General features: G+C 44.7%; 1 protein-coding gene across 1 annotated transcript in view; it reads left to right on the forward strand.

The window, feature by feature from the left end:
• EFHB (EF-hand domain family member B) overlaps positions 1 to 21,244 on the forward strand; it is a 46,395-nt gene extending 25,151 nt beyond the window's left edge. Inside the window, exons 11-13 of the mRNA XM_007053237.4 lie at positions 1,874 to 2,092; positions 2,655 to 2,836; positions 20,641 to 21,244. Coding sequence (XP_007053299.2) covers positions 1,874 to 2,092; positions 2,655 to 2,836; positions 20,641 to 20,802 — 563 coding nt within the window. The 3' untranslated portion in view covers positions 20,803 to 21,244. The remainder of the gene's footprint in view (positions 1 to 1,873; positions 2,093 to 2,654; positions 2,837 to 20,640) is intronic.
• Positions 21,245 to 24,558: the final 3,314 nt, after the last annotated feature.

Raw genomic sequence — 24,558 nt, forward strand, 5'->3', positions numbered from 1 at the left:
CGCTCTGCCTCCTGGCCACACTCACCGGCCCTACTGGGAGGTGACTGCATCTGTCGGGCTGAGCCGGCGGTGCAGCCAGGGCTGGTCCCAGGGTGGGGAAATCGCTCCAGCCCCTCAGGAGTGGCACGATCAGCCAGGCCAGGGCCTGCCCTGGCCGGGCTCCCTCAGGACCCGCTTGCCTGGAGGGGCCCAGCCAAGCCCACCCCACCACTGTTCCCCCTCACCCCAAACCGACAAAGACTGGCCAGGCTTCTATACCAGCCCCAGGCGGCTCAGCTCTGGGGAGACAGATGGGGCTCCACAGGGGGTGGGAAGCAGAGACTGCCCAGAGCCAGAGATGCACTGGGGTCCGGCCAGGGGGTGGAGAGGAGTTCTCGGCCGGCCGGCAGGCCAAGAGGAACAAGTGGTGGGCAGGGTGGGGGGGGAGCCAGCAGGCTGGTGGGGTCTCAGGACACAGTGCAAGCAGAGCAGAACAGGGCCCCTTCTGAGCATGGGCCTGGCTCCATGGCGCCACTGGCTCCATTTTAAACCTGGGACTTCCCACAAGCGCCTACTTGGGAGTTCCCCAGTTGGCATAGTACAGTGTAGATGGCTCATCATCTTCCACTTTGATGTCTCTGGTCAACACAGGGACAGAAAGAGAGTGGTGGTGTGGAAGCAGTCAGAGTGTCCTATACAATGCACTTCAGCTGCCCTCATATGGTATGTGTTCTGGACAGCCCTCAGATTGCTCTAAGCCTGTGGCTCTCAGCCTTTCCAGACTACTGTACCCTTTTCAGGAGTCTGATTTGTCTTGTGTACCCGCAAGTTTCACCTCACTTAAAAACTACTTGTTTACAAAATCAGACATAAAAATACAACAGTGTCACAGCCACACTATTACTGAAAAATTGCTCATTTTCACCATATAGTTATAAAATAAATTAATGGGAATATAAATATTGTACTTACATTTCAGTGTATAGTATATAGAGCAGTATAAACAAGTCATTGTATGACATTTTAGTTTGTACTGACTTTGCTAGTGCTTTTTATGTAGCCTGTTGTAAAACAAATATCTAGATGAGTTGATGTACTCCCCAAAAACCTCTGTGTACCCCCATATGTACACATACCCCTGGTTGAGAACCACTGTTCTAAGCTGTGCTGGAGCAAAGAATCAGGGAGCCATATGCAGCATGAGAGAACAAATAATATGTGAGAAATGTGTAGTCATGTTGCTTTATGCTCTATTGGATGGTGCTCAGAAACTATGATGATGAACACAGTATAAGAACCTCTATAGAAGAGAATAGTTCCATGACCGCCACTGCCTCATTGTGCTATATCAAGGTAAATTACAATAACTTAATTTTAATCTGTCAGACATGAGAAGTAACGGTTGTTGTTTTTTCCTTTTTCATATATGTGCACTTTATTATTTAAGCGGGTTGCACCAAAGATTATATTTTTCTCTCTCTCTCTCTCTCTCCCCTTCCCCTCCTCCCTCCAACCTGGAGAAATCCTTGGAGAAAGTTTTGTTTTTATTTTTCCTTGAAGTGATACACTGGAGATTGTAAAAGTCCAGGGATTCTGATTTTATCATAAGCACTTTTTAAAGCTGGGTTAATATTAGAGCCTATCAGGTGCAAATCTCAGTCAGAACAGTAGGGCTTTTTATTTTTTGAAGAGTTTATTTTGCTATGCAAATGTATCCCGTAAAGCAGGAGAGATTAAAAATCTCTCAGAACCATTTGAAAATGTGTAATCTATATATTAAATATTTTCTACTCAATAATAATGTAGATTTAAGTCACTGTTTTTACTACTTAAAATATTTACTATGTTGTGTGCATCTAATAATTGTCTATTTTATAACCTTCACATTTTATAGGGAAAAAGCCAGATGGTTCTGAGCCTTTCCTACCTGAAGATGCAGAAATAAAAACAAATGATGGATCACTGTTGAAAGATGAAGATCTTGTACCAAAGGAACCTGGAACTTCAGAAAAGACACCAAAAACTCTTACAAGACCAACAGATCGTGTATTTGCTGATTATCGCACAACTTCTTCTCAGTACAATGCAACTGTAGGAGGTCTCCCTGCAACTTGTAAGTACAGTCAATGCTAGTGAAGACAAAATCAGAAGCAATTTTAGAAAGTATTGGCAAATGTGCTAATTACATAGAATAGTCCACTACCTAAATCTAATTTATCCAACAGTATCAAATCAAATTTGATTCATATGCTTAAGATTAAGGTTTGGATGTTAATCAAAACTCTTTGGTCTAGAAATTATACTGGAAGTCCCAGGAGAAACAATTTTTTTATGATATTTCTAATAAAATCTGCTTGGTTGGAAATAAAGCAACAATAACCTTCCTTACAGTATTTAAATACTTATGCTTCTGGTTATAGCTGAAACTATGAAGTGTAGAAGCATGTAAAAACTGGGTTGGAGGAAAATTAAATCTTTTTTAAAACCCCATAAAAAAAGATTTGACTTGAGTTTCAGGCAGAATTTCAGGTGAGTTCTTATTTTATCCAAAGTAGTTCACCCTTCCCTAGTTTGGGGGAATACTATATGACACAGCTGCTATTTCTGTGTGAGCTACTGCTGCAAACATAGTTCTTTCATTTCTTTATGTTATGTATTGATTTTTTTCCCCACAGGTTACCCATTATACGGCGTTCCAACCATTCGTTCAGACATTCCTGCCCCTCGTATTCGCCGCATCAGTGACAGAACTAATTATGGTGATGAAGCCAATGCTTATGCATTATTATGTCCATCTGTCTTCAGCGAGAAAGGAGTATATGAAAGAGATTTTTTTAAGGCAAGATCAAAGGCAGAGGTACTGTACATTGCTTCTGAAGATTCTCTCTAGATACCTCTGGTACACCTGTAGAATGGGTCTGGGAGGTTGTGTGATCAAGCAGATAGGGCACCACACTGAAAGTCAAAAGACCTGGGTTAAATTCCCAGATTTATGATTGACTTGCGTAATTTTGCGAGTCACGTAACCTTTCTGTACCTCAGTTTCCCTATCTGTAAAATGGTGTTAATAATGATTTGTAAAGCACTGAGATCTGTGGATGAAATATTTGGCATTTTACAAGTGCCCAATATTAATATTCGCAGACAGAATATTAGGTTAAATTGATATGGTTTTTAACAGTACATACCAATAATTTAAGGATGAAAAAATTATAAGAATGTTTTAATTATCATGGAAACAAGCATTATGAACCCAGGAAATTCAGAAGTTAAAGTTAATCTTAAGAGATCTAAACATGTGAAGGCAAAGAAATGCACCTCTAAGGCACTCATACAGCCTTTCATAGATTCCAAGGCCAGAAGGGTCAATTTTGATCATCTAGTCGGATGCCATGTGTAACACAGGCCACAGAACTTCCTGAAAATTATTCCTAGAGCATGTCTTTTAGAAAAGCATCCAGTCTTGATTTTAAGAATTTCTGTGATGGAGAATCCACCATGATCCTTGGGAAAGCGTTCCAAGGATTAATTACTCTCACTGTTAAAAATTTACACCTTACTTCCGGTCTGAATTTGTTTAACTTCAACTTCCAGCCATTGGATCGTGTTATGCCTTTCTCTGCTAGACTGAAGAGCCCATTATTAAATATTTGTTCCCCATGTAGGTATTTGTAGATTACAATCAAGTCACCCCTTAACCTTCTCTTTGTTAAGCTAAATAGATGGAACTCCTTGAGTCTATCATTGTAACCCAGGCTTTTTAATCCTTTAATCATTCCCATGGCTTTTTTCTGAACCCTTTCCAATTTATCAACATCCTTGGATTGTGGGCACCAGAATTGGACACAGTATTCCAGCAGTGGTCATACCAGTGCCAAATATAGAGATAAAATAACCTTAACTCTGTGCCTTGACGATCCATCCAGAAAAAAATATGAATGACGTAATTTATCTTTTCATATCAGTTTAAACTAATCTGGGACCACATATACTAAAATCCCTTAATCTTAATCATATGGTTCTTGAAGAAGTGCCAACTTCCTTTACAGCCATACACTGTCCAATGAAAAATATGTACTTTTCACATTTCTTATTAGACCAGTAGCATAAAGAAGGTAATTATTCAACATTCTTCATTAAGGCTCCAGTTCAACAAAGCACATAAGCAGGTATATAAATCTGTTGCTAGTCATCAAAGCACTTAAAATGTGCTTAAGTGCTTTGTTGAACAGAGATGGTTTGTTGATCTGGAGCTTAAGTTTCTATGATCCACTAATTTTTCAAGTATTAGTTAATACAAATATATGGCAAAATTTTCAAAAGTGCTTAAGTGATTTAAGCTCCTAAGAGCCACCTAAAGTCATGTGACTTAGCCTCCTACGTGATATAGTGTCCTAAGTCACGTAAGTGATTTTGAAAATTTTAACCAGCGTGTCTTTACATATACGAAACCTTCTAGGCTCAGATAATGACAATATAGCACTTACATGAAATAAATGATGTCAGATATACTGTGCAACAGGGGTCAGCAACCTTTTAGAAGTAGTGTGCCGAATCTTCATTTATTCACTTAAATTTAAGGTTTTGCATGCCAATAATACATTTTAACATTTTTTAGGTCTCTCTATATTATATAACTAAACTATTGTCGTATGTAAACAAGGTTTTCAAAATGTTTAAGAAGCGTCATTTACAATTAAATTAAGATGCTGATCTTACACTGCTAGCCCGCTGATGGCCTGGGCTTCCGTTCACCTAGGCCAGCAGCGGGCTGAGTGGGGCCTGCAGCCGGGACCGCAGCTGGCAAGGGGTCAGCAGCCAGAACCCCAGACCAGCAGCGGGCTGAGCAGCTCAGCCCGCTGCCGGTCTGGGGTTCCGTCCGCCGGCTCCTGCCAGCCAGGGTCCCGGCTGCCGGCCCCACTCAGCCTGCTGCCAGTCTGGGGTCTCGGCCCTGTCCACATAGACTAGGTACTTACCTTCTCCCTGGTTCTAGCCATTCTCTTCCTCTCTCTGCACTGAGATGAGGGGGGAGTGTGCTGAGAACAGGGCTGGGGGTGAAGGGGCAGGCTGGGGGTTGGGGTGCAGGGTCTGGCCAGGAGCTAGAATGAGGGAGGGGGCTCAGGGTTGGGGCAGGAGGTTTGGGTGTGGAGCGCTTACCTGGGCAGCTCCCATTTGGTGCAAGGGGTGCAGGTGGGAATGTGGGGTGTGTGTGTGCAGGAGCTCCCGTTTGGTGCTCAGGGTGGGGGTGAGGATGGGGGGGGTGCAAGAGTCAGGGCATGGGGTGTGGGGGGGCTGGGTATGCGGGGGTGCCAGAGTCAGGGCTGGGGTGGTGGGGGGGTGCAGGGGTCAGGGTAGGAGGCTGGGGTTATGGCAGGGGTCACGGCACGGGGCTGGGGGGTGCAAGGGTGAGGGCAGAGGGCTGGGGTATGTGGAGGGTTCAGGGGTCAGGGCAGAGGGCTGAGTGTGTGTGAGGGGGGTGCAGGGGTCAGGGCAAGAGGCTGGGGTTGTGGGGAGGTGCAGGGGTCAGGGCAGAGGGCTGGAGGTGTGTGAGGGGGGTGCAGGGGTCAGGGCAGAGGGCTGAGTGTGTGTGAGGGGGGTGCAGGGGTCAGGGCAAGAGGCTGGGGTTGTGGGGAGGTGCAGGGGTCAGGGCAGAGGGCTGGGGGTCCGGGCTGGGGTCGTGGGGATCCTCCCAGCCCTCTGCCCTGAGCGGCTCACTACAGGGGGCTGGAGGGGTTATGCCGATTCCACCCCCTTCCCTAAGGTCCCCGGAGCAGAGAGCACACTGCGGCTCCACTTTTCCCTCTCCCGATCCGTAGCAAGGGCAGTCAGCTGATCGGCTGCAGGGAGAGAGAGAAGGAGGGGCAGGAACCCAGCACACTGGGGGAAGAGGCCGGGGGAAGCTTGCCTGCCCTGCAAGGAGAAAGTGGTGGGTGGGGGGTGGAGAAGAGCGGGCCGGGCCGGGCAGGATTTTTAAAGGCACGCTGCTGTCTGCCGGGGTCCCCGGCAGACAGCAGTGTGCCATTAAAAATTGGCTCGTGTGCCATCTTTGGCACGCGTGCCATAGGTTGCCGACCCCTGCTGTATAAGATGTACAAATATAAGTCCATTGCTTAATTTATGCTAGGGCTCGCCAGGGCTGAGACCCCGCAACTCTAGGCTTGGCAATTCATAGTCTCGGCACCTCTGGGCTTGCTGCATCAGTTATGAATGTAAAAAAAATTGGTTATGCCCTGGCACCTAATTTCTGGAGCCCCAACACCTCTTTCATTACAAATTAAGTACTGTATAGGTCACAATTCAGCAAACCACTTAAATACTTAAGTGCTTTGCTGAATCAGGGCCATCGTGTCTTCAAAAAATTTCTGATTTCTTCAGTCTTGCAATGCAGACTTCTAAAAAAACATTTTGAAAAAAGATTAATAAAAAGATTACAAAGAGAGGACGAGAGGAGAGAATTTCATACAGACAAAGATGTAGTTGAGAACTTCTTAAGAAAGTCCTTGATCCTAAATAACCCATATCACACTGAAGAAGGCAAAGCATCCGTCACATGAGCCAGCATTTGTGTAAGATTTAAAGTTAAAAAAAAAAAAAAAAAAAAAGGAAAGAAAGGAAAAGTAGAGACTGGTGGTACAGAGAAGAATTAAAGCTGTGGGTGCTTTAACTGTACATGTCCGTTGTTTACCTTTAAGTTTAACCTTAACTCTGAATTCCCTAGGTTTGTAATGCTTATTTTACCCAAGGAAAAAAAAAAGGTTTTTTTGCCCTTAAATTACAGATACTGGGCCAGATCCTCAGCTTGTGTAAATCATCATAGCACCAATGAAGTCACTTCTGGGGTAGAACACAATGGAGCTACACTTTTATACCAGCTGAAGATCTGGTTCGTGTACTCTCACCTTTATTTTTAGTTTCTCTTAATTGTTTGTTAATAATCTTGACTGCAATTCTGAAATTCTGAAGAAGCATTTGAGATATATATGCACTTTTCACTTGGCTGTTGGACTTTTTAGATAAGCAAAAATAGCACTTTCTGCATTGTTCTTTAAACGATAGGGCATCTTGTCTAAAAACAGCTGTTGACTTTTTAATATGAGTCTACATGGAATACTAAAAGAAATTTGAAACTGTAATTATAAAGTCTTTATAGTTGCATTCTAGAAAAATTCTCATTGACTGCCAGTGATAAGATTGGGCTCTTCATAATTTTTTTTTAAAAATTTATCTTAACATTCAAACAGCACAACCTTGCTACAGGTTTCACTCTAAAGGCATGTCTTCACTAGCAACTTTAAAGCGCTGGCCACAGCAGTGTTTTAACATGTCTGTTTAGTCGCAGCATAGAGAGCTCTCCCAGCGCTATCAAAAAAAACCCTCCACAAGGAGAATAGCGACCAGTGCTGGGAGCACAGCTCCCAGCGCTGGTGCACCGTCTACACTGGCACTTTACAGCGCTGAAACTTGCAGTGCTCAGGGGGGTATTGTTTCACACCCCTGAGTGAAAAAGTTGTAGCACTGTAAAGTGCCAGTGTAGACAAGCCCTAAGTATTAGAGTAAGGGCACCCAAGACAGATGGGGAAAAAGATAATTACAGTAATCAATAAGTAGAATAAATGATACTTGTCTGACTCTGACTGAAGATTGAACAATCGGTGTTTGGAATGATCAGATCTACAATAAGCCAAAATATGGCGAAAACTGATTTAATCAGGCTAAAGCTGAACAGCCTGTGTATCCAAAACAATCTAGTCTTGTGATTGCCAGATAAGGAAGAGAAGGCTTGAAAAGAGGCTTAGGGCTAGAATTTTTAAGGTATTCAGGCACCTAGCGAAATTTTCAAAAGCACCTAGTTGCCTCATACCTATTGAAATAAAAGAGCAGCTCCGAGCATGACACCCATCTCCGGGAGGCCTTCCTGAGAAGTGCAATGCCCTTTTGCAGTGTTTCCCTGAAGGTGCTTGGGCTTGGTGGGTCTGCCTTTACCTGTGCATTCTGCCATGGGGACAGGCACTGCACTGTAAATAGTAATAAGAATAAATAAGAGCAATTCTTGGCCTTCTACCATTAATAAGCTGTGTTCTCACTTGCTACTTGGTAATACACCTCTCAGTGGCAGACTTACTGACAGGAACATTGGCATCAGCAACAGATATAGAGGCACTTTGCACAAGGAGCTGGCTGTCAAGCCGTCTGGAGTAGCTCAAGAGTGTGCGCACCAACCTCAGGGCAGACTGTTAAGAAGCAGAGCACATAGTCCAAATTGGTTGTGAGTTCTATGCTTAGATTTCACCAACCATTTATCACGTGTGAATTCCAGAAGCACTGTAACAGCCTTAACATGGAGTTACAGACAGTCCCCTTGGGTACCCCAATCTATCCTGCTACCAATATAAGCTTGCCTTTGTGACAGATGGTCCCTTACACCAAAAATCACAATACTCAGGTTACTCCCAGACCAAAAGGACCAGTCACTTACCCCAAGTCAATTGCATTTAGATCTTACAACAAAGACAATGCTTGTATCCTATAATAAATTAACTAAAGATTTATTAACTAAGAAAAAGAAATGAGAATTATTTACAAGGTTAAAACAGGTAAACGTACACACACGAATTACAGTCTTCGGTTCCAAAAGGTAATAGAAGCTGCTGTAATATGCAAGCTCTGTATGCCCTCTACGGCTAACTCAGCTAAGCAATTGGGGATCCCTTGCTTATGCTTAAAAATATTTGCCCCTCAGCAGCAGCATAAAGATCCAGTTTCTTTTTGTTGGGGATTTTTATTCCCTTCCTCCAGGAGTTCAAGCTGATGGATGAGTTCTTCGTGGTAGGGCGGGGAGGAGAAATTCAATTAACAGAGTCTTTGTTCCTTGTTGCTTCATAATAGCTCATTTGGCTTCAATGGGCCTTCTTGGTGGGCAGAACCTAAGCCCTTTTAAAGGAAGCCAGCATTTTACATTTCATGTTTGGTGAGTTACACAGTTACAGAGGTTTACAATGCAAACACTCAGTATAACCTTATAACATGGGGTACAGATGTTATAAGTGAGATTACTATATGCAGCATCCTACAAGCATTTCACAAAGTCTAAACACTAAACACATTCTTGTAAACTTAACTTCTATTTTAACAATATTAACACATAGGTGAGCCAGACATGTTTCTAGCTATGTATTGGCCAATGTTCTGTTGAGGCCGAGGGGGCTTGGCATGAGCTGGTACCTGGTCTGCCAACGTCACACTGGCCATGGAGGGAAATGGACTCAGATTGTCCAGTCAACACTTCAGATTCACCCTGCAGCTGGATAAAGGCGTAAACTCTTCTGCTACCAAACATGGTGCTTCTATCTGCAGCTGTCAGAATAAAAAATCTAGGTGAAAGAGGGTAATAGGGGGAAAAGGGAAAAGAGAAAACAGAGGTGGCAGATTCAGTTGGGTTCCACTGAATAAGTAAGTAAGTTCAGCTGTGTTTTGGATCTCTTGCACCTGCAGAGGAATGGGGCAGGAACTTGTTGTGATAGGATATGTTGTATGTGTTTTATAAAACCAAATGATTGGAATAGGCTAGTTATTTTTGAAAATATATTAACATGTTTCAGCATTTTTAATGAATTCCTCACATTTAATGCAAAGGGTATGAAGAAACTCAGACATTTTTTTATTTACATTTTTGTCCTGGCAATGAGAAATGAGAGAAAATCATTAATTCTGGTAGGACTCCTATCCTTCTCTCACCCACACTTAAACATCTCAGTGTGTATATCTAATTTATCAATGACTTATGTATCTTCTATTATTCCTTCTATAATATCTGGTGCTGTTTTATTACTGAATACTTCTTTTCTTGTATTTTATAATGCCAGCAATGTTAAAAATTAAGAGCTGATCTTATTACTTTAAACAGATGCCTATTAAAGTTCTAAGATAATACTAACTCAAAACATAAAATTCAAATCTAAAATTAAAAAAGTGGACTTGACAACCTCCTTCCCTCCCTTGGTCATTTTATTATAACTGAACTGGATTTACCATGGCATCAATGGCTCCATAGCACTGGGCCCAAGCTCAGAAGGGGCCTCATAACACTCGCTTCCTCTCCTCTCGCAGCGCTGCAGAAGCGGAGCCTCAGAGCAGCAGGGATCCAGCGTGGGAGCTGAGAACCCAAGGAGCTATTAGGGAATTAGGAGTGTATGGTATTAGGGGTGTATGGTGTGATCTTGCCTGGCAGCCCCCAGAGAAGGAACTGGGTGGAATGAATGGACAGTGCACCTCTCTATCTGAAGCCTAGCACGGGAGGTATGTGGACCCCACCAGGAGAAGTTAAAATGAAAAGTAAGTGAGGGGAGGCTCTACTAGAGGACCTGGGCAGCTTTAGGTACAGTACCAGGCACTCAGGAAGATTTCCACTTCTGAGCCACGGAAGCAGAAATTGACTTTTCCTTTGCAGATTTATCCAATATTCAGAAAGGGAATCTTGCACATGCCTTCCAGATTTAAACTCCCTCAAAATTCAGGAGTGCTCAAGCTCAATTTGGGCAGCTGTTACTTCATTTCTCCCAAATCAAATATACCGATCCACTGTAATTTGCTGTAGAAAAAGTAGGATAAAATTGAGCAACAAATGCTGGGGTCTTCCCAGTGCTAACTAGGACTGGAATTTCTATTTTCAACAGCCATTGCCATTTTTTTTTAGTTTTGTTTGTTTAAAAAGAAGACAGTGATATTGCATTGGCAAATTCCTCACAGAAATGAAGAGTGGAAAAAAAGAATAACAAGGGCACCTCAATTTATCCTTATTTATGTAGGACAGTCTTACAATATGGATCAGAGATCCTCCAATCACACAAGCTGAAAATTGTTCCACTTGACTGCAGTTCTGTAACCACGTGGGAACCAGTCCTGTCTGTGTTCTGTGTACATCCAAAATTCCTGCTGAATTCAGAAGTGTCTGGTTTTTGTAACCATATGACCTGATATTTTCAGGTTTACATTTAGTAATTGGACAGGAGGCCTCTCAGAAAAAGTTAGGTGCTGTAGGAGGTGTTGCTTATTCACTAGGTAATGTGAGTCCTTCCTGTTATACTAGTAAACCAGTGCAGTATAGAATGGGGGTCCTTTGCTTCTATACACAGCCCATTAAAGACAATGAAAAGACTCCCACTTACTTCAACAGGCTTTGGATAGAACTGGTTATACACAGGGTAACTCCACTGTCTTCATAGGGTCCTGGTCCCACAGCGGAGGGGGGCCATCTGAGTTTGTTGCAGAGCTGCTGCTCAGGGATGGGAACCTCCTGGCACCCCAGCCTCCAAAATCATTCAGGCTGTACTTTCTGCATGATTATGTGCAAGCTGAGGGGTGCATGGGAATTGATGGTCTCTGCTGCAGGTGATGGGCATCTCAGGTACTTAAAGCCATGGCCTAGACTAGAGGAGGGAAGCACCAAACTCCAGAATCTGCAGGGCCAGCGCTGAGGATTTAGAACCTCTAGTTCGCCATTGCAAGGTTCAAGCATGCTCAGCCTTGGAATTGCCACCCCTCCCTTGCTAGCAGCTGCAGCTATCTAAGGCTGATCTCTGGCAATTGGCCCCAGGGCTGTAGCCAGAGAAGCTGCAGGTGGCTCTGTGACTACTGGGGGCCATTAAGCTAGGAGCGGATAAAGAAATTGGAGTTAACCTCAAGGAACAGAGGTCACCTGTAAGAAAGAAATATCAAGGGGAGCAGGGAAAGAGGAAGCAGATGAGGCTTGTAGGGGGAGAATAGCCCCAGCTGGCTAGAGAGCATGCCTAAAGTAGAAGGGAAACAAGCATGGGGAGAGATGGTGGTGACCAGGTAGTAGACTAGCATGTAGAAGGAAGCAAACGGAGAAAGGCTGATGACTTCCAGTTCCCAGGGGCTAAGTCCTCACTTTGGGGAAATGGTGTTTGCAAGTGGCTTGCTCAAATGGCAGGATGGGCGCTGAGGGAGGGATTTGTCAGAATTGATCATGTATCTGTTGGCTGTGAAACTTTATTGAGCTGAGACCAGAACCACATACAGTGACTGGTGACATAGGGTAGTACTGGAGACATGAAGCACTTAGAGGAGAGGAAAGTGATTAGGAACAGTCAGCATGGATTCACCAAGGGCAAGTCATGCCTGACTAATCTAATTGCCTTCTATGATGAGATAACTCGCTCTGTGGATGAGGGGAAAGCAGTGGACATGTTGTTCCGTGACTTTAGCAAAGCTTTTGACACGGTCTCCTACAGTATTCTTGCCAGCAAGTTAAAGAAGTATGGACTATAAGGTGGATAGAAAGCTGGCTAGATTGTCAGGCTCAACGGGTAGTGATCAATGGCTCCATGTCTAGATGGCAGCCGGTATAAAGTGGAGTGCCCCAAGGGTCGGTCCTCGGGCTGGTTTTGTTCAATATCTTCATCAATGATCTGAAGGATGGCATGGATTGCACCCTCAGCAAGTTTGCAGATGACACTAAACTGGGAGGAGAGGTAGATATGCTGGAGGGTAGGGATAGGATACAGAGGGCCCTAGACAAATTAGAGGATTGGGTCAAAAGAAATCTGATGAGGTTCAACAAGGACAAGTGCAGAGTCCTGCACTTAGGACGGAAGACTCCCATGCACCGCTACAGACTAGCGACCGAATGGCTAGGCAGCAGTTCTGCAGAAAAGGACCTGGGGGTTACAGTGGATGAGAAGCTGGATATGAGTCAACAGTGTGCCCTTGTTGCCAAGAAGGCCAATGGAATTTTGGGATGTATAAGTAGGGGCATTGCCAGCAGATTGAGGGACGTGATCGTTCCCCTCTATTTGACATTGGTGAGGCCTCATCTGGAGTACTGTGTCCAGTTTTGGGCCCCACATTACAAGAAGGATGTGGAAAAATTGGAAAACATCCAGCAGAGGGCAACAAAAATGATTAGGGGACTGGAACACATGAGTTATGAGGAGAGGCTGAGGGAACTGGGAATGTTAGTCTACAGAAGAAAAGAATGAGGGGGGATTTGATAGCTGCTTTCAACTACCTGAAAGGGGGTTCCAAAGAGGATAGAGCTAGGCTGTTCTCAGTGGTAGCAGAAGACAGAACAAGGAGTAATGGTCTCAAGTTGCAGTGAGGGAGGTTTAGGTTGGATGTTGGGAAAAACTTTTTCACTAGGAGGGTGGTGAAGCACTGGAATGCATTACCTAGGGAGATGGTGGAATCTCCTTCCTTCAAAGTTTTTAAGGTCAGGCTTGACAAAGCCCTAGCTGGGATGATTTAGTTGGGAATTGGCCCTGCTTTGAGCAGGGTGTTGGACTAGATGACCTCCTGAGGTCCCTTCTAACCCTGATATTCTATGATTCATGGCTATAGAAGGTCTGAATGAGGAAGGAGATAAATCTGTGGGGAGTTTCCCCTGATCACTGTGAAATTACTGCTCACTGTGGACACTGATAAACCCACATGGATATACAGCTTAATGATAAAAACTGGGGGCTGAGGGATCTGTGTATGGCAATGAATATAGTCATGCAGAGGTGTGTGATCAAAATGAAAAATGTCTCTGAGATTCAGTACCAGGTATACTGTGGCACTAGTGGCACTGCCACACCAGGCCCACACTTGGAGCCCACAACGTCTACATGGGAGCCCACAAATATGTTTGGTGCTAGGGCCCACAAAAGGTTAACCCGACCCTGGTTATGTAAAGTATTCAGTCATGCTTGAAAGTGTACTTGGAGCGTGGTTAGGTATTTTACAGTAAGGTATACTGCTAATCAGAGGCCTCAGATATAAAAGATGACTTGTCAGAATTACATGCACATGAGCATATTAACATTTTATAATCTGTCTGAAGCAGGAAATCCATGTACACAGAATATAGCTAACAGCAAATAGAATTTATGCTTCATTGATAAGCCCATTATACTTATCATGCATTAGACAAAACTGTTCTCTGAAGTTATAATGTAGTCTGAAATGTCAATCTCCAGTATAGACTATCCAGTTTATGCAGAACATAGTAGACAGCAATAGAGCATTAAATCATCCTGAACTCGTGCAGTGCAGTGCATATTTCAGTAATTCTGTTTAATTTTTAATTTATTTTGATATTGAAATTTATTTTTTCTCAAACATGCAATGGCTAATGAAATTATAATTTAAACACCTGGGACTGTATCATGTCATCTATTTTTGAGCAAAAAGCCATATTGAAATCAATGAGGAGTTTGCTTAATAGTCAGTTACACAATATGACCCACAATTCTAGCCTTCATTACAAGAAATCAAATCGGACACAGGATTACTAACCAATAAAACAGTATAGATTAAGATCATACTGAAAAATTGTTCTCACTACACCCCAATTCATGAAAGGATTCCTGTTCAGGAAAGCTCGTAAGCATGTGTTTAACTTTATTGAACACATTGGGACTTAAGCACGTGCTTAGTGCTGTCCTGGATCAGAGCCTGTTCCAGTGCCCTTTGGAGTCAATGAGAGTCTTTTCATTGGACTACAAATCAGGCCCTTAGAGTGAATGAGTTTATTTTGACTGGCAAATAAGATGTCATTCACTTATTCAATATGACCATTACAGTAAAGGGTAGGTGAGCAGATTTTGTGCCTGGGATGGTTTTCAAGATGGGAAGATGTCACAGGGTGACACTGGCTCTTTAAGAGTGAGCAGGGCCAATGCACCTGTGACCATTGGTTCAGCTGACCCCTGTTGAGCTTCAAAAGAGGGCACCTGGGCTTAGAGAGACCTGGTGAGGGAGTAGTTGAGTGAGTCAGGCTGACTGCCAATCAGGAAAGGGGCAGAGAGAGTAGTATGGGGCTATCACTGCCTGTTCCCTGCGAATATGAATCCCTGGAGAGTTAGAGCTGCCAATCTCCTGGGTGGGGAGGCAGGGAAACAGGAGCAGGAAGACTGCCAGAGTCGCCTGAGAGGGGAGGCAGAAGGAACCTGAGAACTAAAGGGGGGGCAGTGACTGGGAGCTGTAGCCCAGGTGAGTTGAGGAATTGTTTTTTTGTTGATTTGACTTAAGTGGTCAATAGAACTGCATAAGATAGACTATGGGCATAGCAGTGACTCCTTCACATGCTGTGGAAAAGCCCTGCCTTGTTACACATGGTGGAGAATGCGGGCAATTTGAATGGACCCTGATACAAGGGGAGAGTAAGGCCAGTCCTGAGTGCTTTTTTTTTTTAAAGGAAGAGGGAAAAGAGGGAGCCAAAAGGCCATGAGGTCCTCTTCAGCCCTGGGAATGTTTACCCTCTTTAACTGGTGTATGGAGGAATAGCAGGAACTTCCAGGCTTCCTGCTTCAGTTCTGGGAAGTGGCCAATCAACAGCAGCAAACCTAACTAGTCCTCCTGCAGATTCTGGTGAATCAAAAGAGACATCAGGAGATGTCGCTGGACATGCAGAGATGGGCGGAGACAGTAGAGAAGCAGCAGCAGTACATGATGGGAGATTCTGCAAAGGGAAACTCTTAGTAGTGGCAGGTACCAGGCAAGGAAAAGATGTTTATGGCCCAGGAGGCTTGAGTCCCAGTTGAGAGCAAGCTATGCGTGTGGGTGGGAAGGCCACATTGAGAGGACCTGCCCCTACCGGAACAATGATGGCAAGGGTGACTCTGCGCAGCAGATGCAAAAGATACTGTAGGGACTCTGGCTGATACTCTGCCTCATGCTAAAGCAAGGACAGGGCTGGTAGGTTGTGCCTATGGGACAGCAGGACATTTAAAAGGCACTGCCCTCATAGGGGAAAAGTTGCAGCAAGAGAAAAGAAGGGGACCCCAAAATTGGATAAACCCAGAATAGTCCGATGTGGTAGTAAAATGTGCAAGAAGCTAAAAAGGGAGTGGGTGTCCCACAGCACCAATACAGAGGCTGTTGGGAAAGTGGATGTGGCAATAATGGTAGGGAGGGGGGGCCTATAGTTAGTTACTCATCTGACCCAGGCAGTAGGGGGTGTGAGAAAACTGGAGGAGCAGAGTATGATCACAGAAACAAGCTGGGGCAAGATTGAGATGAATATGGAGGTTAAATGATCTCCTGAGGGGGGATGCAGACTTTGCCTCCAGTGATAATGTGGGATGGGAGGATAGCTGTCAACCCCCTTCAGCTTATAGAGGTTCAGGCAAGACACCAGGCAAAAAACCCTCTATGACCCTGGCAGCTAGGAGAAAGAAGAGGGCAGTGATTGAGGATGACATGGAGGAACTCTGGTGGGCCTCTGGGAGGAAGGCTACTAGGATGTAAGGGTTGCCCGAGGAGCAGTGGAATAATTTTGGAGGGAAACATAAAAGCAGCTTGAAGTAAGGTGGAATTTTGGATAAAGGAGGAGGGTATGGACTGTAAGGCTGGCCACACTACAGAGGACCCCGAGTGGCCTGGAGTTAGAGACGTGTTCCTGCAGGGACTGTTTTAAGGACTTGTGGGGAGCGGGGAAGGGATTTGTATGACTTTATCTGGAGTGTTGTATGTAAAATAGGTTTTGTTTTGGTATGGTGGTGTTTGGGGTCCACTTTGGGGTGGGGGCCCTGGAGGAAGGTTGGGTTTTTAAGGTTTTCCTTAGGAGTGGGCAAGGCCGTAACGGGGGTGTGGGGGGCGTGGAGTGTCATAGGGTGATACTTTGAGCTTTAAAAGGGGGTACCTGATCTTAAAGAGAGAGTGAGACTTGGTGAGGGGGAGCCTTGATGAGAGCTAGTCAGAAAAGAGGCAGAGAGGGCTCTCTCTGCCTGCTCCTTGGGAACAGAGAGCCTGCCTGGGAGAACTAGGACTACCAGAGTCCCAGGGACAGGAGGCAGAAGTCCCTGAGAAGTAAAGAAGGAAAAGCTCTTGTGAGCTATATCCCAGGGTGAGATGAGGAACTGTGTTTTTGTTGATTTGACCTAAGTTTGGACAATAAACATGCATAAAAGAGACAGTGAATGTGACAGCTGAGTCAGATAAACTGATCCTTGATGATCTGTGAATTTGTCAAGTGAGTATTTTATATCTGTTGGTATACTTTTTCACATTTAATTTTTATAAATTTTTATACTATGACTTTTGAAAATGAAACTCTCAGGCTACATAATGACCCATTATAGAGGTACATGCAGTGATGAGCGGCCAAAATCTTAGCAACCGGTTCCCTCCTCACCCCACGAGGGGGTCGTGGCCTGCCCCTGGGACTCCTGCCCCATCCAACCCCCCGCATTCCTTGATGCCCCCCCTGGGACCCCTCCCCCATCCACCCTTGTCCCCTGACTGCCCCAGGAACTGGGCAGGAGGGTCTCGTGGGCCACCGTAATTGGTGTCCAGCCCACCCCGCCCCTAAGAGCCAGAGGGACCTGCCGGGGGGCGAGGTGGGGAGTCCCAGCGGTGCTTACCTGGGGTGGCTCCCGGGAAGCATCCAGCAGGTCCCTCTGGCTCCTAGGGGCGGGGTAGTGTAGCTAGGGGGGGAGCAGGGGGAGTGGCCGCTTCCCCCCACTGATCACATCAAAGTGGCGCCTTAGGTGCCGACTCCATGGGTGCTCTGGGGCTGGAGCACCCACGGGGAGAATTTGGTGGGTGCAGAGCCCCCACCGGCAGCTCTGTGCCCGGCCCCAGCTCACCTCCGCTCCGCCTCCTCCCCTGAACGCGCCGCCCCGCTCTGCTTCTCCGCCCCCCCGGTTTCCCGCGAATCAGCTGTTCACGCGGGAAGCTGGGGAGGGGGGTGCTGAGAAGCAAGCAGTGCTTCGCAGTCAGGCCCAGGGAGGCAGAGCAGAGGTGAGCTGAGGCGGGGGGGCGCGAGGAGGACTGCCCGCGCCGCAGCAGGTAACCCGGTGGGTGCACAGGGGAACTGCTCCCCGCCCCAGCTCGCCTCCACGAAGCCGCCACTTGCTTCTCAGCACCCCCCCCCCCCCGTCCCCGGCTTCCTGCGCGAACAGCTGATTCACGGGAAACCGGTGGGCGGGGGGGGGGGGCTGAGGAGCAGGGCAGTGCGTTCAGGGGAGGAGGCAGAGCAGAGGTGAGGTGAGCTGGGGCCTGGCGGGGAGCAGAGCACCTACCAAATTTTCCCCGTGGGTGCTCCAGCCCCGAAGCACCCACGGAGTCGACGCCTAAGGCGCCACTTTTGGCCAGTTGTTAAATTTAGAGGCACTTTTAGAACCGGTTGTCTTGCGAGGGACAACCGGTTCTAAAAGGGCTTCTAAATTTAACAATAGGTTTCAGTAAACTGGTGCGAACCTGCTCCAGCTCACCACTGGGTACATGTGATAGTTTTAAACTGGGTTAATGGGGCTCATAATGTTTTATAATCACTATGGGGGTGTTGATAAAGGTGTCCTAGAACAGTATACTTAAATGGCATTGTCATATTTTTTTAGTATAGGAAGCTATGACTGTTAAAGGTTAAAGATTTATCTTGTTCATCTTTAGCCCATGAGTCATCCCATTGACTTCAATGAGATTCTAAGAAAAATAAGATTTAGTCCGTTTTTATCAATAAGGGGTGCAATTAAAAGTATAAATGTTGTGGACATACAATTAATGAATGATTTAATATTCATTTAGGATTATGTACAAACTCTGAGCTGGATTTTTAGCTAGTGTAAATCGGAATTGCATCATTAGTGTTGATGGAGCTACAAAGGTTTACTTTGCTCAGTGTCTGGTGCTATGTATTTATAAAACCCCTTCATTTGTAAGTGACCCAGTGGATTGGAGGAGGTGGCAATGCTGATCCAGTTGTGTTTTAGAGGTTAACTTGGCAGATTAATGTGAATTAATAATATGGCATCTGTCTATTGAGAGAGACAATGGTAATAAGCACCGAAGTAGTTGAGTTACTATGTGCCATGCTGCAGCATCATGACTGGCTAAAAAGTCCAATTCTTGAGTGACAGTCCTTGCCACAAATAGTGCTGGCATAAGGCGCAGGGCCAGAGGATCAATCCAGCAAATGACTAGCATTTGAGGTCTGTTGTGCTTTCCTCTTCACTTTCCTGTGTCTCAGTCACCTCTCTGCAGCCACTTTGACTGCCTGGTGCAGCGCAGCCCTCCAGTGTGGCCTGTTGCTAACTGCATCTTCTTAGCTTGCAGCATCCATGTTGAGAATTTAAGTCCCTCTTGTAAATGTCCTTGAAACGGAGCCAAGGTTGGCCCAATGGCCTTGGAGGATCCACAAGTTCTCCATACAGGAGATCATTTGGAATGCATCTATCATTCATCCAGTGCAGATGACCGAACCGATGTAGACATCTATGTTTGAGAGTCATCATTAGACTCGGGAATTTTGCTTTCTCAAGGAGGTTGGTGTCAGAAACTTGATTTCCCACTTGATATTTAGAAAATGGCAAAGACAGCAGGTATCAAAGGTATTTAGCCTTATTTTATGCCTGCTCGAGGTGGTGTCCAAGTCTCACCACCATACAGCAGCATGCTCAGAATGCATGTCTGGTGGACCTGTATCATGGCATTCAGTGTTAGTTTCCTATTGTCCCACATACGTTTGGTTAGTTGACCTAATGTGGTGGCTGCATTTTTTATGCAGAATTAAGCTTCTTATCTAGAGATTGCTATCTAGGATCAACTCTATCAGATAAGTTGAGCTTGTGCACAGCTTCTAGCACAGTGTTAGCTATTGAAACTTGAGGTGCAGTCAACAAACCTTATGCCATAAATCATTGTCTTTGTTAGTCCAAACTCATCACAAGCTAGTACAAAGGCTCGGTGTTTGGCAACTAAACTGGAAACTCCACCACTCACTAAGTGGTGGAGGGTATACCAAAAAGCCACTGGAATGAAAAACAATATCCATAAAGGAGTAACTCTGTCTGGTGCAGCTGCCTTGCAGCCAGTTCTTGGCTGAACAAAGGTTAGGGGAGAAATCCCAGAATTAATAGTAAAGATCAGAAAAAAATCATGTGAAAGAAAGAAACATGCACAAAATAAAATATACTAAAATAAAGACAAGCAGTGAAAAATAACAAATGTATATGGAATGGCAATATTCCACCGACGCTCTGCTCTACCTGTTAGGCAAGTACTACAACGCCGCAGCTTGATGTAATCTGTTACACAGAGTAAATATGTATGTGAGAAACTCACAAAGAACAAAAAAAACTAAGGGGCTTGATCCTCTGGTTTTACACCAGTGTAATGGAATAATCTTGTTGTATATAAGTAGGGCTAGATTCAAAGCTGGTGTAAATTGGGGTAGCTTCATTGAAATCAGCCTTGCTGTGCTGATGTACACCACCTGAGGATCTGGCCCATAGCATTTTCAAGACATGTTTTCCTTGTTAAATGTAGACTTTAATATAATATTTATGTTGATAAATGTAAAGAATAAAAGATAATGGATTAGTAGCATGGTTTTATTAGGATTCTTGGAAACCTTAATGTATATATTTCCTGAACTCTGTGTGCTTGCTTTCTGAACCTTTAAACTGCATTAACCTAATTTATACATTTAGGGCCAAATCTTGCAGTCCTTAGTCCTTCCTTAGATAAAACTCACATTAATTTTAATGGGAGTTGGCTTGGTTAAGCACTCCAGGATTTGGCCTGTAGTCTTCATTAATGGCAAAATTCACTCCTAGACAAATTAAAATTCCTCATGTGAATAATGGATGCAAGATCAGCCCCTATATTAATTAAAGCAAACGCTGACCAAAATTAATTCCATCACATATTACTTTACAGATTGCACGAATTCTCCGTAACATTGGAGTCAGCATTTCAGATCAAAACTTTGAAGAAGTATGGAAGCAGGCCTGCATGAAACATCACAGAGAAGAGGTCTGTGTAGAATCCATCAGAAATATACTGGATGAGATACAAGCATCACACACAAAATGCAGTTGAGGTTTTCTATTCTTTGTGGTATTTTATTTAAAATAAAATCTGCCATAATTTTGGTATTGACTAGAACAAATGTTTAAATGTATTGTGTTTACGGAATTAGAATCCAATCTATAGTCCTTCTGTAAGGACTGTGGGAGACAGCATATATATGAATCTGTTCTTATCCCCCATTAAAGCCTGGGAATTGGGCCACTGATTTCAGTGGGAACAGGACTAGGTATGTTGTTTGCTTATAAATTGAATTCAGTTGTTTCTCTGTATATTATTACATGACTTAATGTGTCTAAGTGTTAAAATTTACATTTTTGAGCCTGAACACTTTTCCATCTTGTCTTTGTTTACAAAAACAGAAGCCATTGAATAAATATTTGAAATGTTTTTACATACTGAGAATAATTAAATAACATGAACTTGTCTGATTTTAAAAATCTTTTTTTTTTTTTTTAAAGCCAGTATTTCTGTGTAAAGGAAAATCGTTCCTCTGCTCTTCTAGAATTCCTTGTTGGTGTCAACAAAACGGTGGCTAAAGATGAGCTAGTTGCCATAATTTATTTGGAGTTTCAAAAACTCTTTGAGGCCCCTCACAGGAGGATACTAAGGAAATAAAATAATAATGGATTGAGATGTAAAGTATTGACTAAGACAGCAAACAAAGCGGGGAAAAAATAGCCAATTTTCAACATGGCAAAAGGTGAACAGCCTGATACACCCAAGGTTATGATACTAGAAACCAGTATTTAATATATGTGATCTGGAAAAATGGATGAACATTCAGCTGCAAAATGTATAGATCACACAAAATTATAGAGGTTAGAAAAGGCTAGAGAAGACCATGAGGAATTTCAGAGGGGCCTAACCCTCAGTTCATCAATAGCAAATACCTTTCATTTGTCAACAATTAATTTTAATACACATTGGAAAGAATGTTCTGAACTATGGAGATGCTCCCCTGGATTCTAAATCTAATTGTAACCACACAAGAAAAAGATCTGAGTGTGGACATCTGTGACAGGGAACTATCAGCGGCACCCTGATCACTGACAGGCCCAGTTGAGGGCAATAACACACTTTCTGGTGGGGGATTATGAGCACATGGATTACAATCACTGGGATAACAAGGTAACTGGGGAGAATATAAGGGGAGGAAACAGGGATCAAGGGGCATCTCAAAATTGCTCAGGAGGAAGCTCAGAGTGTGGGCCAGGCCAGGCAGGGCTGCAGGGAAGCCAGTCCTTGCTATAAGCCTGTGTTGCATGGTATTGTTATGTAATAAATAGCCTCATGTGCGTTTGTGACTGCAAAACCATATTAACTGGCCAGGCAGCAAGGTTCACTGGGTAACGATGAAGGTGCCCTGTGACAACATTTTCATGAAAATCTCTGCTCAGTGTGCAAATAAAATGTTAGGATGAATAAAAAAGGGGACTGAAAATAATAATGTTCTTTTCTGAATCAGTATTATGCCCTTGTCCTAGAATATTATGTTCAGTTCTGTTCACTTTATTTCAAAAAGGATATAGAAACAACAGAGATAGGCATTCAAAATGACTACAGCTATGAAAAAAACTTCAACTTAAAAACTAAAGACAAAGAGATTGGGATTATTTAGTTGAGAGACAGGAAGAATAGGAAGGGACTTTATAGAGGTATACCAAATAATAATCTAGTCAGGGAAAATCAGGCACTCCTGTTTCCCTTTTCTCAGAATACATACACAAAGCTATTCAACAACAAATTTATAATTGAGTAAATGAAATACTTTCTTATGCAATGAAAGAGTAGCTTGTAGAACTCACTGCTATAGATATTGAGTCCAAGATCTTACTAAGGTTAACATAATAGACATATAGACCCAGACAAAAATGTCACTTAAAGCCCTGGTCTACACTACGAGGTTAGGTCGAATTTAGCAGCGTTAGGTTGATTTAACCCTGCACCCATCCACATGACCACGCCTGTTTTGTCGACTTAAAGGGCTCTTAAAATCAATTTCTGTACTGCTCTCCGGCAAGGGGTTTAGCGCTAAAATCGACCTCGCTGGGTCAAATTTGGGGTAGTGTGGATGCAATTCGACAGTATTGGCCTCCGGGAGCTATCCCAAAGTGCTCCATTGTGACCGCTCTGGACAGCACTCTCAACTCAGATGCACTGGCCAGGTAGACAGGAAAAGCCCTGGGAACTTTTGAATTTCATTTCCTGTTTGGCCAGTGTGACGAGCTGATCAGCACAGGTGACCATGCAGAGCTCATCAGCACAGGTGACCATGGAGTCCCAGAATCACAAAAGAGCTCTAGCGTGGACTGAATGGGAGGTACTGGATCTGATTGCTGTATGGGGAGAAGAATCCGTGCAGGCAGAACTCCGTTCCAAAAGACGAAATGCCAATATATTTGCCAAAATCTCCAAGGGCATGATGGACAGAGGCTACAACAGGGACACACAGCAGTGCCGCGTGAAAGTTAAGGAACTGAAGCTAGCCTACCAAAAAACAAAGGATGTAAACAGTCACTCTGGGTCAGAGCCCCATACATGCCGCTTCTATGATGAGCTGCCTGCAATTCTAGGGGGGGGCCCTACCACTACCGCTGTCTGTGGACACCTGCAAGGGGGGAGTCTCACACAACAGGGAAGAGGATTTTGTGGAGGAGGAAGATGAGGAGGAGAAGGAGATTGAGGATAGCGCACAGCAGGCAAATGGAGAATCCCTTCTCCCCGGCAGCCAGGAACTGTTCATCACCCTGGAGCCAATACCCTCCCAAGGCGGGCTCCCAGACCATGAAGCCGGAGGAGGCACCTCTAGTGAGTGTACCTTTGTAAATATAATACAGGGTTTAAAAGCAAGCGTGTTTAATGATTAATTTGCCCTGAAGACTTGGGATGCATTCGCAGCCAGTATAGCTACTGGAAAAGTCTGTTAACGTGTCTGGAGATGGAGCAGAAATCCTCCAGGGACATCTCCATGCAGCTCTCCTGGAGGTACTCTAAGCCTTTGCCACATGGTGGGGGGAGGCCCGTTCATGCTGAGCTGTTCACGTTTAGCTGAGAGGGATCTTCCCTGATACTAGCCACATGGTGGCGAGGGGGCAGGAGTGAAGCACATGTGCCATGTAATGTGAATCACTTGATTCAGTGTGAAATAGTCTTTTCTTTGTTCTCTAAAATGTATCTTTTTAAATACTACTCTCCCTTTTTTTTCCTCCCGCAGCTGCAAATGTCTCTACGCTCCCCCTATCATCTCCGTCCCAGAGGTTAGCGCAGATTAGAAGGCGAAAAAAATGCACTCGTGATGACATGTTCTCAGAGCTCATGCAGTCCTCCCGCACTGAAAGAGCTCAGCAGAATGCATGGAGGCAAACAATGGCAGAGACCAGGAATGTGATGAGAGGAGGGAGGAGCATGCTGAGAGGAGGCAGGATGCAATGCTGAGGCTAATGGGGGAGCAAACTGAGATGCTCAGGCATCTGGTGGAGCTGCAGAAAAGGCAGCAGGAGCACAGACCGCTGCTGCAGCCCCTGTATAACCGCCTGTCCTCCTCCCCAAGTTCCATATCCTCCTCACCCAGATGCCCAAGAACGCGGCGGCAGGGGGAGGCTACGGGTACCCAGCCACTCCACCCCAGAGGATTGCCCAAGCAACAGTAGGCTGGCATTCAATAAGTTTTGAACTGTAGTGTGGCCTTGTCCTTCCCTCCTCCCCTCATCCACCACCCCACCCGGTGCTTCCCTCCTCACCCACCCCTCCCAGGCTACCTTGTGA

Source organism: Chelonia mydas, chromosome 2, assembly GCF_015237465.2.
Source record: "Chelonia mydas isolate rCheMyd1 chromosome 2, rCheMyd1.pri.v2, whole genome shotgun sequence".
Taxonomy (NCBI): domain Eukaryota; kingdom Metazoa; phylum Chordata; order Testudines; family Cheloniidae; genus Chelonia; species Chelonia mydas.